The sequence below is a fragment of the Gavialis gangeticus genome, unplaced genomic scaffold (genome assembly GCF_001723915.1).
Source record: "Gavialis gangeticus isolate Ggan-Ray unplaced genomic scaffold, GavGan_comp1, whole genome shotgun sequence".
Classification (NCBI taxonomy): Eukaryota; Metazoa; Chordata; order Crocodylia; family Gavialidae; genus Gavialis; species Gavialis gangeticus.
The window spans coordinates 55149296-55160986 of record NW_017729006.1 but is presented as its reverse complement, the minus strand read 5'-3'; the positions used below and the strand labels follow the sequence as shown (position 1 = coordinate 55160986).

Below are 11691 nucleotides of genomic sequence, written 5' to 3'. Positions count from 1 at the left end.
TTTTTTTTAAGCAAAAGAAATAAATAGGATATCTTCCCAAAGAACATGACCATTGGATGTATTCTAAACTTCTGTGTCATTTAAACTGTAACATTGCAGCAGCAGGTCTACTAACCCAAATCTTTATGTGCTCATAGGGTCTTGTTAGTCCAAATCATTTAAAATGTTCAGTGAAAGTAACTTGTCTGAATTTTGTTTTATAGTTCTGGCTGGTACTCTGTTGGAGCAGGCTGAACAGATGTTAGATCGTGGTATTCACCCTATGAGAATTGCAGATGGGTATGAGCAGGCAGCTCGCATTGCCATTGAACATCTAGACAAAATCAGTGACAGCTTTCCAGTTGATCCACAGAACACTGAACCTTTAATCCAGACTGCAAAAACAACTCTGGGCTCTAAAGTGTAAGTTTACATTGGAAAAACCTGGCAAATAGAGTTTGGTACTTCAGGCATTTTGAGGGTGAACTAAGAACCTTTTCATATGCTTTTTTGCTAGGATATAGTGTGTTACATACAGAGCTGTTCCCAGTGGGAGGGGGCGTGGTGTGTGCAGACAGTGCCATACAGGCCCCACAGACAACACCATTGGCATGTGCAAGGGGTGCCATTACTCTGCAGCCACTGGCTTTGTGCTCTGGCTGCTCACTGCCCCCACAGCCTGATATGGCCCAGGCCCCACACACGCCTAGCGTCAGCTCTGGTTACGTGTGTCAAGTTTAGGAAGCACTTGCAAGATAGCATAAGGTACCAAAAAACTCTTTTCCATGCAGGAGCAGAAAATGAGCAACATGTGACAAAGTACTGCAATGCGAGTTCATTTATGTTGTTCCAGTATGTTTCTGCTTCTCTTTTTGTGAAAGACAATACCAGATGTAATACAAATGCTCTTTAAAATCCATTACATTTGTCAGACTTCTAGGAAAGTTTATTGTAAAAGCTATACGCCTACCCTTTTTAATTGCAGTTCTCTTTAAATGAATTATGTAAGAGTAAGTTGACTTTGTTCCCATTGTGGAGTCAGTCTTGTCTTTTGATTTCAAGTTAAATAATGTACTGTACTCCCCTTTTTCCTGAAAAAGCAAGCTGGGTCTTTGGCAGATGCATACAAGTTGTCTTATGCCCCAGTTCTGGTGACAAATAAAACAGAGAAGGGAAAATATAAAAAAATGGGAATTGCACAAATAAATGCATTAGATTGTAATCTGGTTTTAGAGTATAGTTTCAAAGTTGCATAGAGGAGAGGTTTCTATTGGTCTCTGTATGTGAACTGTATAGATACAGATTAAAAAACGTGTGTTCACTTCCCTTTTCCACAGAGGTTGTAATGTATAATATAAATATGACATTTCTAAAAGCTTTAATAAATAAGTATACCTTTAAAAGAATTCTAATGTAGCAACAGTAATCTAGGCTAGGTTTGTTTACAGACGTGTTCATAGAGTGTGGCAAGCTTATTTGCACCAGGTTTTATTTAAAGTTTGAAAAATTTTAATGTGTTGCAATAGCTTCACTCAACATACTTAATCTGGTTAATCTGAAATGGAACTCAGTGGTAGGGAAATACACTGTAATAGGTGATGTCAGACTATTTGGAATAATTTTGTGTATCCTGCAGCAGCCAGTTCCATTTGAAATGGCAGGGAAGTTATTTTTTTGTGCTACTTTCTCATTAAGTGATGCTTGGTTTAATTTTTAACTGGTAAGTCCTGTTGCTGCTGCTTAACTAAGGTGGAATACCAGCATCATTAAGAGAACTTTTAGCAGAAAAACACTTTTTCTAACTTCTACGTGACATTTGCCATTTGTCTTAGGCCAGAGGTCATCTGGCTTGTGGGTCTCATGGAGCAGCAGGGACAGACCTCTGTCCCTGAATTTTGGAGTACATAGTCATGTTGGGGACACATTTCAGTGGTGGGGTGCGAGTGACAGCTATGTCAACCCCTGTAGCTCTGTGATGCTGATGTTGCTTACCTCCCTGCTGGACTTGGTCCATATCCAGAAGATATTCAAGAAGTGGTATCCACATACAGCACCAGGACAGAAAAATGTTCCCTCTCTCTGTCTCTCCTTTAACCTAGGGGTGTCAAATTCTTCTGGCCCCATGAGCCAGAGGAGTGTCCAAAGCTGATCTGTGCATACTGGACCACTCCTGTGCACTGGCTCCAGTTTTTGGAGCAAGTCTGTGGGCTGAATCTGGGCTGGCTCCAGAGGCAGCATGCAGGGGCAGTCTTGCAGGGCACCTCATATAACACATAGGTTGGCACAAGGCATGTGCTGCATGAGCGCTTGCACCAAACTGGCCCTGTGTGCTGGCTCCCGCAAACAGGAATAGTCTATGGGCTCAATTTGAACTAGCTCTGGAACTAACTATGGGGCTAATCTGGCACAAGTGCTGCATACAGGTTTGGTCTAAGACCCACAGGCCAGATCACAGAGTTCCACAAGCTGCAATCTGGCCTGCGTGCCTATCTTTAATACATGTACAAGCCCAGTTACCAGGGTATCAGTTGTTCCACAGCAAACATTCAAAGTTAAGTAATATTGTTGTTTGCCACTAGCAAATTATTTTTTCAGAGAGAGAAGTCCCTTCAAAAAAATTAACTAATCTCATTTTTTGTTTAAATTTAGAGTTAATCGTTGCCACAGACAAATGGCAGAAATTGCAGTAAATGCTATTTTGACAGTAGCCGATATGAAACGCAAAGATGTTGATTTTGAGCTGATCAAAGTGCAAGGCAAAGTGGGAGGCAGACTGGAGGATACCCAGTTGATCAAAGGAGTGATTGTGGATAAAGATTTTAGCCATCCACAAATGCCTAAAGTAAGAATATTTTTCTTTCTTTTCATGTCATGTATAACTGGTTTATGTAAGGTCTCCTCAGGAACTGACGTTGTTCCTTCCACTGCCTTATCTGAACACCTCTTAAGTATGAAAAATAGGAACTCTTTTCTCTCATTTCCAAGATTAAATGGAAGCCAGTGTTAAATATGATGTCTAAATGTTTGTGCGAGAATAAAGATACTAAGGTGAAAATTAATCCTAATTTTCATTGTCTCACGTAGGAAGTTAAAGATGCTAAAATGGCAATTCTCACTTGCCCATTTGAGCCACCTAAGCCTAAAACCAAGCATAAGCTTGATGTAACATCTGTAGATGATTACAAAGCACTGCAAAAATACGAAAAAGAAAAATTTGAAGAGATGGTGAAACAGGTGAGAATTTTTTTTAAAGTTTACAGGGTCATTGTTTTGAAAGCTTTGCATTTCAGTGTTTTCAGGTTCCCATTAAATACTTTTATATTGGTTTGTAAGTTGACCATTTTCAATACAAAACCTGAAGCCTTTCAACAGGAATTATTCCTCAGTTCTTGTATTTGGTCATAAACTCATCAGAAATGTTTTACTTTTAGATTAAAGACACTGGTGCCAACCTTGCTATTTGCCAGTGGGGTTTTGATGATGAGGCAAATCACTTATTACTTCAGAATGAGCTGCCTGCTGTTCGTTGGGTTGGTGGACCTGAAATTGAAGTAAGTAATATTTTCTAAAATTTCACTCTACATCAGTACTAATGTTCAGTTACTCTAGGGCTTCATTTTGGAGGAGAGCACCACACTTTGCATACTTTTGTCCCGATAGCTCCTGTAAAAAAAAAAAAACAAAAAAAACAAAAAACAAAAAGAAACAAAAAACCCCAAAACAAACTACTTTAGCATGTGTGAGAGAAGCCAGCTGTGAATGGGGTTGTGGTCTGTCATTGGGGCTCAGTGACAGAACCTTTATACAGACTCTACAAATTGTAAGAAACGATGAAATTTGGAGTTGAATTAGAAAAATGGGACTGGAGCTGAAAAGGTAACCAGTATTACCTCACATTTAAAATCCTATATTTTGCTCTGTAGAAGTAAGATGTTCCCTTAAATTCACTCTCAGAAGGTTGGGGGGAGGAGGGAAGCCTGCAAGTCCAAAGACTCTGATCGACTTTCTACCATCAACTCAAAGCAAAAGTGTTTTGAAAGATGTTTTCTCAAGATGGTTACGATGTGCATTTTACTTTTTAGCTGATAGCCATCGCAACTGGAGGGCGCATTGTTCCACGTTTCTGTGAACTCACCCCGGAGAAACTAGGTTTTGCTGGTATTGTTCGAGAGATCTCATTTGGAACAACAAAGGATAAGATGCTCGTTATTGAACAGTGTCAAAATTCCAGAGCTGTGACCATCTTCATTAGAGGAGGAAATAAGATGGTGAGAGATTCAGCATGCTAATAAGAGTTTGACATGCTCTCTGCTAATTTCTGTCTGTTTTGCTCTCTGCTATATCTGTAGTTACATCCAAAAGAGTCTGTGTTCTGCCTTGTCTTATTTAAATTAGTTGATGGATGGGAGGGGAGTAAAATCAGTAGTCTCTTTCTCCAAAACAAAATCAGTAGTCTCCTTGACTGCTTGTAAGTGGCAGCTCATTTCAAAAAGTACTACTTCTTATGCTGTAGAGAGAAAATGCTGATGATCCTTTATGATTAGTCACTGATCCTATACAAACTGGAGTAATTCTTGCAGATATTCCTTTTTGGGTTTCAGTTAAACTATTCCTATGAATTAAGTTATGCAGTAGTTTTAGAGGTTCAAGCCTTCCTTCATTTTCACTTGCCCAGCTTACAAGTAAGAGTGGGGGTCTCCTGCACAAAGGTGCAAAATGTTACTGCTTTGCAAACTAATCTGTTTAATGCATCATTTTGTCTTTAACCAAAGTGTAGGAAAAAGGGAAAAATATGGGATATACCTAAAAAAAATAAATAAATAAATAAATAAATCTGAAAATCTTTTCCCCTTTTTAAGTCTTTAAAATGTTTGATTTTTTTAAATAAATAAAATGTTTTTAGCTGATGGCTGGTAGTTGACTTTTCTAAAATATGATCCATAAATACTGTTAGCTTCAAAATCTGTTGGAGTATGTGTGTGCGAACTAATTAATGCGAAGTAAAACGGGTGGAGATTTTACTGCACCTAGAACTGCTCTGCAGTAACTATCTGTGTACACATTCTGCATGTGAACAAAAGAAAACTAAGTTGGAGTAACTTAGCTAGTTTTGCTGTCTCTGCTAAATAAAAGCTAACCTACTTCAGGACAGGATAACCTTCATCTTTTTTTTTCCAGGGTAAAAGTGTGCATACTAGCAGATACTGCAGAGTAGCCGACTCACAGTAAATCCCTGTCACTTTTCACTTTATGATAACTAGTTGCTCGTGTGCACCTGCTCTTGGAAATGCTGCAGGTCAGAAAGGAGTTTTGGTCACCAGAATAAGCCATTGCAAATCTATAAAGATTTGTAAATGTAATTTAAGTGCATTAAAAGCCGATTTATTCCCAGTTGTAAAGTTTTTGTGTAGAAGCTGTGAAAGGGGAATATCTTGATCATTACATCAAAAGAGACTATTTCAGTATTAATTGAATACGAAGTCTTTGCTTTTATATTAAATCTGAATTAAATAACTTTTTCCGGGCTTTAATTTTTCATGTTACAATATAACTTGGTACAATTTTGTTGTTTAAAGATTATTGAAGAAGCAAAACGATCTCTTCACGATGCATTGTGTGTAATCCGAAATCTTGTTCGTGATAATCGCATTGTATATGGAGGTGGTGCTGCTGAGATCTCTTGTGCTTTGGCAGTCAGCAAAGCAGCAGATAAGGTAAAAAGGACTTCCTTTGACTTAAGGAAAATATCTTTCTAATACAGTTTTAAATTGTTATGGAAACAAGTACTTAAGCACCTCAAACTTTCTTTGGGATGGGGATAAATCATGTTTTTAGGAAATGCTTTTCTGTACTATAGATATACACTTTTTCACCATTAATATGGTAATCTTTGTTCACACAAGTTGTGTATTTCTTTGTGTCCCAGTGCCCATCTCTGGAACAGTATGCCATGAGGGCATTTGCTGATGCCCTTGAGGTCATTCCAATGGCTCTTGCAGAGAACAGTGGCATGAACCCTATACAAACTATGACTGAAGTGCGAGCTAGACAGGTGAAAGAAAACAACCCTGCTCTTGGCATAGATTGTCTGCGCAAAGGAACAAATGGTAAGAAGTGTTTGATCTACTATGTCTATTGTAGAGGAAGCTCACATTTAGTTCTTTCTCAAAAATCTGAAGGCTTAATTGGCCTGCCATGACTTATGCGGATAGTAGATTTGTTTCATATGAAGACTTTTACTTGCTTTCATTCCTCTGTAATACCTACAACTCTTTCCCCCATGCTGTCCCCCTGCAGAGGGAAGAAAGTAATTTGAACAATTAAGTCTAAGGCATTGTAGGCAATATTTCATAAAATTATATTAATATATTTATGCATATGAGAGACTGAGGTTACTGGCAAACATTACATGTATTGTGCAACTTTCATGTTAATTGCATGATAAATTGTAATGTGCCACACTTTTAGCCAATTCGTGGCACGTTTAAAGTAGCAAACCAGACACACAGATATTACACATTTAATGTAGAACATTAAAGTGAATAATTGGCATGTGTTCTGGACCTGGGTCTGGGCTGATACCAGTGATCAACTGATCTGCAGGTTCGGGCAGGGGGCAGCATCAGTGTTCAGGACACAGTTGCCCCTTAAACGACAGATGCTGAGCTTCCAGTGTAATTTTGGCAGTCTCGTGATTGGAATCTGAGGAATTTTTATGCCCAATCCCAGAAATAGTGTTCCTTGCCATGCACATTTGGCATGGGAGGACACATGTTTTTGTTCAGGAATGAAGTTTCACAGGTCCTAGTTACACAATTATATTAACATCTGCCAGGGGCCTCAGTAACCATCTCAGATTTGATTTTTGTACTTTGTCTTTTTGTACTCCCTCATGAGAATATGTAATTATTTACCCCTTTTCAGCTTGTTCTTGCTTTTACTTGTCTTTCCCTGGCATATGAAAATTTCATTTATTCTTCATGAAATTTAGGAAAATTTTGCAATGGTGGGGTGGGAAAAGATAGTCTGAATTTTGTGGCACGTTAAGTCCGTGTGTAGACAATCCTTTAGTATTTCACTTGTTTTTTTATTAATGAATGGGGAGTGAGATTTTGATAAAAAGCAGTGCATTCTTATTCTGAATAAAAGAAAATGTGTTCAAAGTTGTGTGTTGACCAGCAAGATCAAAAACAGTAATCCATGTTTGAGTAGGGACTCCACATAATATGAGAACTAATAGCATTTTTGTAGATGCCATTTTCCTAAGTGGCCATCAGTTCCTAAATGCCATGACCATTTTGATTTAGCTTCAAATAATTTTTCTTGATGTTAAATTAATGTGTGTGATCACTTGCAGCCTGCTGTTTTTTTTTTTGTGAAGGGAAAAAACTCACTACAATACACTTGAGTAAGTGAATATAGTATGTATTCACCCTTCAAATCTGAGGTGAATGGGAATATCTTGTGAATGAGATATTAACTAGGTTTGATCATTTGGACTTTATGCCTGGTCTGTAGTTGTTAAAAAAAAAAACAAAACAAAACAAAAAAACAAAAAGAAAAAAAACAAACAAAAAACTGAGCAACCAACGTCTCCTAGTATAGTATGTATGGAATTCTGATGTGAAGCTCTTGCCTTATTAGTTGATCACTTAAGTCTAGGTAATGAAAGAACTTAGAAAATATGTAGTTACACCATGTAAGCAAAGTACTTGGTAATAGTCAAAATTGAGTTCTGTTTACACTAATCTGAAATTTGCTTGCTTTTGGAAGTATAACAGTCTTTCTTAACTTTTTTTTTGCTCAGAAAGTGATGCTACTTAAGGTAGCATTTAGTAGTGTGCAGTAAGAGAGTACTGTCTATACTTGTATGTATGTATGTATGTACGTGCTTGCTCTAATTAGAGTGGCAATATAATGGTTTGTTTATAGTTTTACATTTTGGAGGAGAATCTTGTAGAGAAACTGAATTTTTGTAGAAAATTGATTAATGTAGGGCTTTAGGCTCCAGGTTAACAACTTGAAAGTTTAAAGCAATTTTAAAACTCTAAAGAGTTTCCTTTTTAAAAGAAGACTTTACATTCACTTAATTATAATTTAAGCTGTTGAATGGCCATACAGAGAGATTCAGAGAAGCGTGTAATTTTTCTAGGTAATATCAGCAGTTCAGTTGGCACATGTGCTGTTCTTCCCTTCGACCTCCCCCAAACCCCACTTCAAACGCAGTAGAGAATAATATTTATCTGCAGTTGTATTCTGGGTTTTAATATGGGTTTGATTATATAGGATTGTAAAACTCAAATGATTCTATTCTCTGTGCTCTTAATGTGTAGTTCTGATTTTTGGCCAGGATACTTACATTTTTTCTTCCTTGACAGATATGAAGCAACAGCATGTCATAGAAACCTTGATTGGCAAAAAGCAACAAATTTCTTTGGCCACTCAAGTTGTTAGAATGATTCTGAAGATTGATGATATTCGTAGGCCAGGAGAATCTGAAGAATGAAGAGTGAGCAGCAAGGAACAAAATGTAATGGGGCCACTGTAGGAGCAAAATCAACAATGCTTCATCTTCAGTTATTTATTTTTTACATGTCTTCTTTTCGTTTCAGATTCTGTAACTTCTCATTCTTGAAAACAATAAAGTACAATTTAGAAGTTGTGGCTTTAAGACTTGTTTCAGAGGCATCATTGTCTGTTAAGGTGTTTCCTACCAAATTTATTCAAGTTCTTTTAGACCAGGGTGCTCAAGACCAGGGTATTCAAGTTGTTAGACCGGGGCGCTCAACATCCAATTGACTTCATGGCCGTGGAATCCTAGAGTATGCAGGATTTTGCTTATAAGTTGCTCTCTTACACCTTTAGGGAAGTTTGAGGGAACAGGGCTCACCATTTTGAATGGCAACCTGTAAAGATGCATGATGCTATTATAGTACAATGTTCCTTTTCATTTGTCTCCAAAGGATGATGATATGCAGGCTTCCTGGTTTTTCTCTGATAAAGAAATTGTAAATTCTCTGATTAAACCCCCAAATCCTTGATTTAAAATTGAAAGACCCCTCATGGCTCCCAACCCCCACCCCCCCCACCAGTGCCTCTCGCTCTCCCCAGTCCCGTGGCCTTGCTGGTGCCTTTTGTCCTCCAGCCACAGCCCCTTGCTGGAGGGGGCCCCCAACTGCCAGGGCTTTGGGGCCGGGGACTACTGCTGCAGCACAGCCCCGCTCCCTGCCCAGGCATGCACTGGCAGGGGGCAGGGGTGACCCACGCCCCCCAGATCTGTAGGTGGGGCAGGCTGTGTGCTGCAGGTTCAGGTGGGGCTGGCGACCCATGGCCCCCAGATCTGTGCACAGGATGGGTGGAGGCGGGCATGGGCTGCATGTGCAGGTTCCTGGCCTGCTTCCCTACCCTGGGGCCTCTGCAGCCCAGTGGGTGTGACCTGGCACAGCAGGGAATAATGGAGCCACATGGAGAAGCAACTTGGCACTGTGAGCTCTTCGCTGCCTGGCAACGCACCCCCTGTGCTAATGGCTGCATGGGGGTGGCAATGCAGGGTTGTACCCCTCAAAGCTGCTGTGCACTTGGGGCATGTTGCCAAGCAGGGGGGGAAGTGTAGCTCCTTGAGCACCACTCCCATTGCCCTGGATGGTGGGAGGAGAGGCAGAGGAACAACTTGATTGTGGTCAGACAATGTGGTTCCTAAAAGTTCCCTGACATCTGCCCTTCGTGGCAAGAGGGAGATGCAGTTGAACACGCACTGTCCTTCAAATTTAGTTCTTCAAGTTTCTCCAAAACTTGATGCTAATTTCTGGCTGTACTTTCCCCACCTTTTGTTTATCCTTTCATGCCCCAAAGAATTGCAGGACATGTTTGTCATTTTTCTAGTTCCATGTAAATAAGCTATCTGTGCCATCAGCAGGAAGATGCTTCATGGAAGTATGCCCCTGAATTTTGTGGGGGCTAGTGTCTGGTCTCTGGTTACCTCCAGTTTCTGAAGACTGTTTTGGGTGGTGTCAGTCAACCCCTACATGTTGGCTTAGGAAATGGTATTTAAAGGTTTGTGTTTTGGGAATTGGCTTATAGGGGTTCAGGATGGGCAGTGGGGGTTAACTGATTTCTAAAAGAAACTCGGGTCTCGCACAGTTTCACATAGTCTTGGAAGCAGAAAGGTCAACAAAAACACACAGTCTGGAAAACAGTCTTGCAACCGAGGGCGTGTGTACCATACTGTTCCATAACATGGGGTAAAGTGGCACCAGCTAACAAGGCCCCAGAGCAGGGGGGCCTGAGTCCTGGTTTTGGGAGATCAGACCAATTAGGAGAAGGCCCGGAAAGACCAAATGAGTATGTGTCCATGTAATAAGCTATGGGGACTAAACCACGCAGAGGGACCAACCGGTGATTAACGCATGGATCAAGAGTCATCAGGAGGGAAGGAGAATACAAAAGCAGAGACTTGTCCCTTCCCTGTCCCTCCTTCCCATGCCTGTCCCCATCCCCTGGGAAGGGTCCCTAAGGCCACCATGGGCAGATGGCACACCACCAGCCTGTCTCATTCACCCCACTGGACGGGGAGTGGAGGCATGGGCCTTGGCATCCCACCTCCAGGCTGCTGACATCTGACACCTAAGAAAGAGACTCAGAGTGAAGACTGTGTCTGGCCAGATGTAATTTGACTCTAATGACAGCCCTAGGATTTAGTAGATATAGAATTGTTTGATTGCCTGTATTGCATTTTTCTGTTATCACTGTATCAATACATTTGCCAATTATTAAATGGAGAGGTTGTGGTCAATCTAGGTGAGAACAAGGCCTCTCAGTCCTAAATCCAGAGCCAACGCTAGATGCCTTTGAGGAACAGTGGGACTTGTCTGCAGCAGGTAATGGGCACGTCCTAGGTGGATCAAAATGGTAATTTCATGGGTCTGCCCTGTGAATAAAGTATGCACATGAGGTGAAATTATCACTGGTGGTTGGCTGCATTACCTGCAATGTCACAATGTTCCTTGGTCAACGTCTCCCATGGGGCACCAGTTTTTTCCCAGCTGTCACCAAAACCCAGACCACTACCTAGTTTTAGGCTCTCAAGGACTGGAACTCAAGCCTGGCAACCTCAGGAATGGCTTCCATTATCTGATAGGATGCTGTTCCAGCCCTACTTCCTTGTGAATATAGCTAAGTGAAATTTTATGGCCAAGGCCTTTTTGCGGTGAAAATGGAATAATCTGCTTCAAAACATTTAATGAATTCTCTTGATTTGGCTCAGCTGTTTGCTTCAAAGGAAGCAAAGGACTGCCCCAGATTCTGAAAGGCTTTGCCCTGGCATTTACAGAATGAATCATTTTGATTTTTAGAGTTAAAATTACTTTTGGTTGCAAATTTTTCTCCACATTTATTTTGCAGCTGTTATCAGTCTTGCAGTGGAAGCTTTCAGTTCAGGTTGACCAAAATGGAGCCAGGAGCAGCAGGGACAGGAGGGATCCAGGCACAACGTGTATCCTGCACGCACGTGTGCCCCCTTACTAGACCCGAGGTGGACACAGCAGCAGCAGGGGCCGCAGCAGCTGATCCCCCAAAGGTAAGTGGGTAGAGGGACCAGATGCAGCTGAGCCGGATCCGGAGGGGAAGCCCCCCAATCCCTCTTAGCTGAGCCGGTAGGGAGCCATGCTCCCGAGCCGCGCCGTGTGAACAGAGCGCGCCAGTGTTTGCATTGTC

The 11691-nt window shown here is 40.9% G+C and overlaps 1 protein-coding gene across 1 annotated transcript in view; it reads left to right on the top strand.

The window, feature by feature from the left end:
• The window catches only part of CCT5 (chaperonin containing TCP1 subunit 5), a 9286-nt gene extending 636 nt beyond the window's left edge, over window positions 1-8650 (top strand). The window contains exons 3-10 of the mRNA XM_019509211.1: window positions 204-402; window positions 2629-2821; window positions 3064-3213; window positions 3411-3530; window positions 4062-4247; window positions 5556-5693; window positions 5906-6086; window positions 8358-8650. Of these exons, the coding sequence (XP_019364756.1) occupies window positions 204-402; window positions 2629-2821; window positions 3064-3213; window positions 3411-3530; window positions 4062-4247; window positions 5556-5693; window positions 5906-6086; window positions 8358-8485 (1295 nt within the window). The 3' untranslated portion in view covers window positions 8486-8650. The remainder of the gene's footprint in view (window positions 1-203; window positions 403-2628; window positions 2822-3063; window positions 3214-3410; window positions 3531-4061; window positions 4248-5555; window positions 5694-5905; window positions 6087-8357) is intronic.
• Window positions 8651-11691: the final 3041 nt, after the last annotated feature.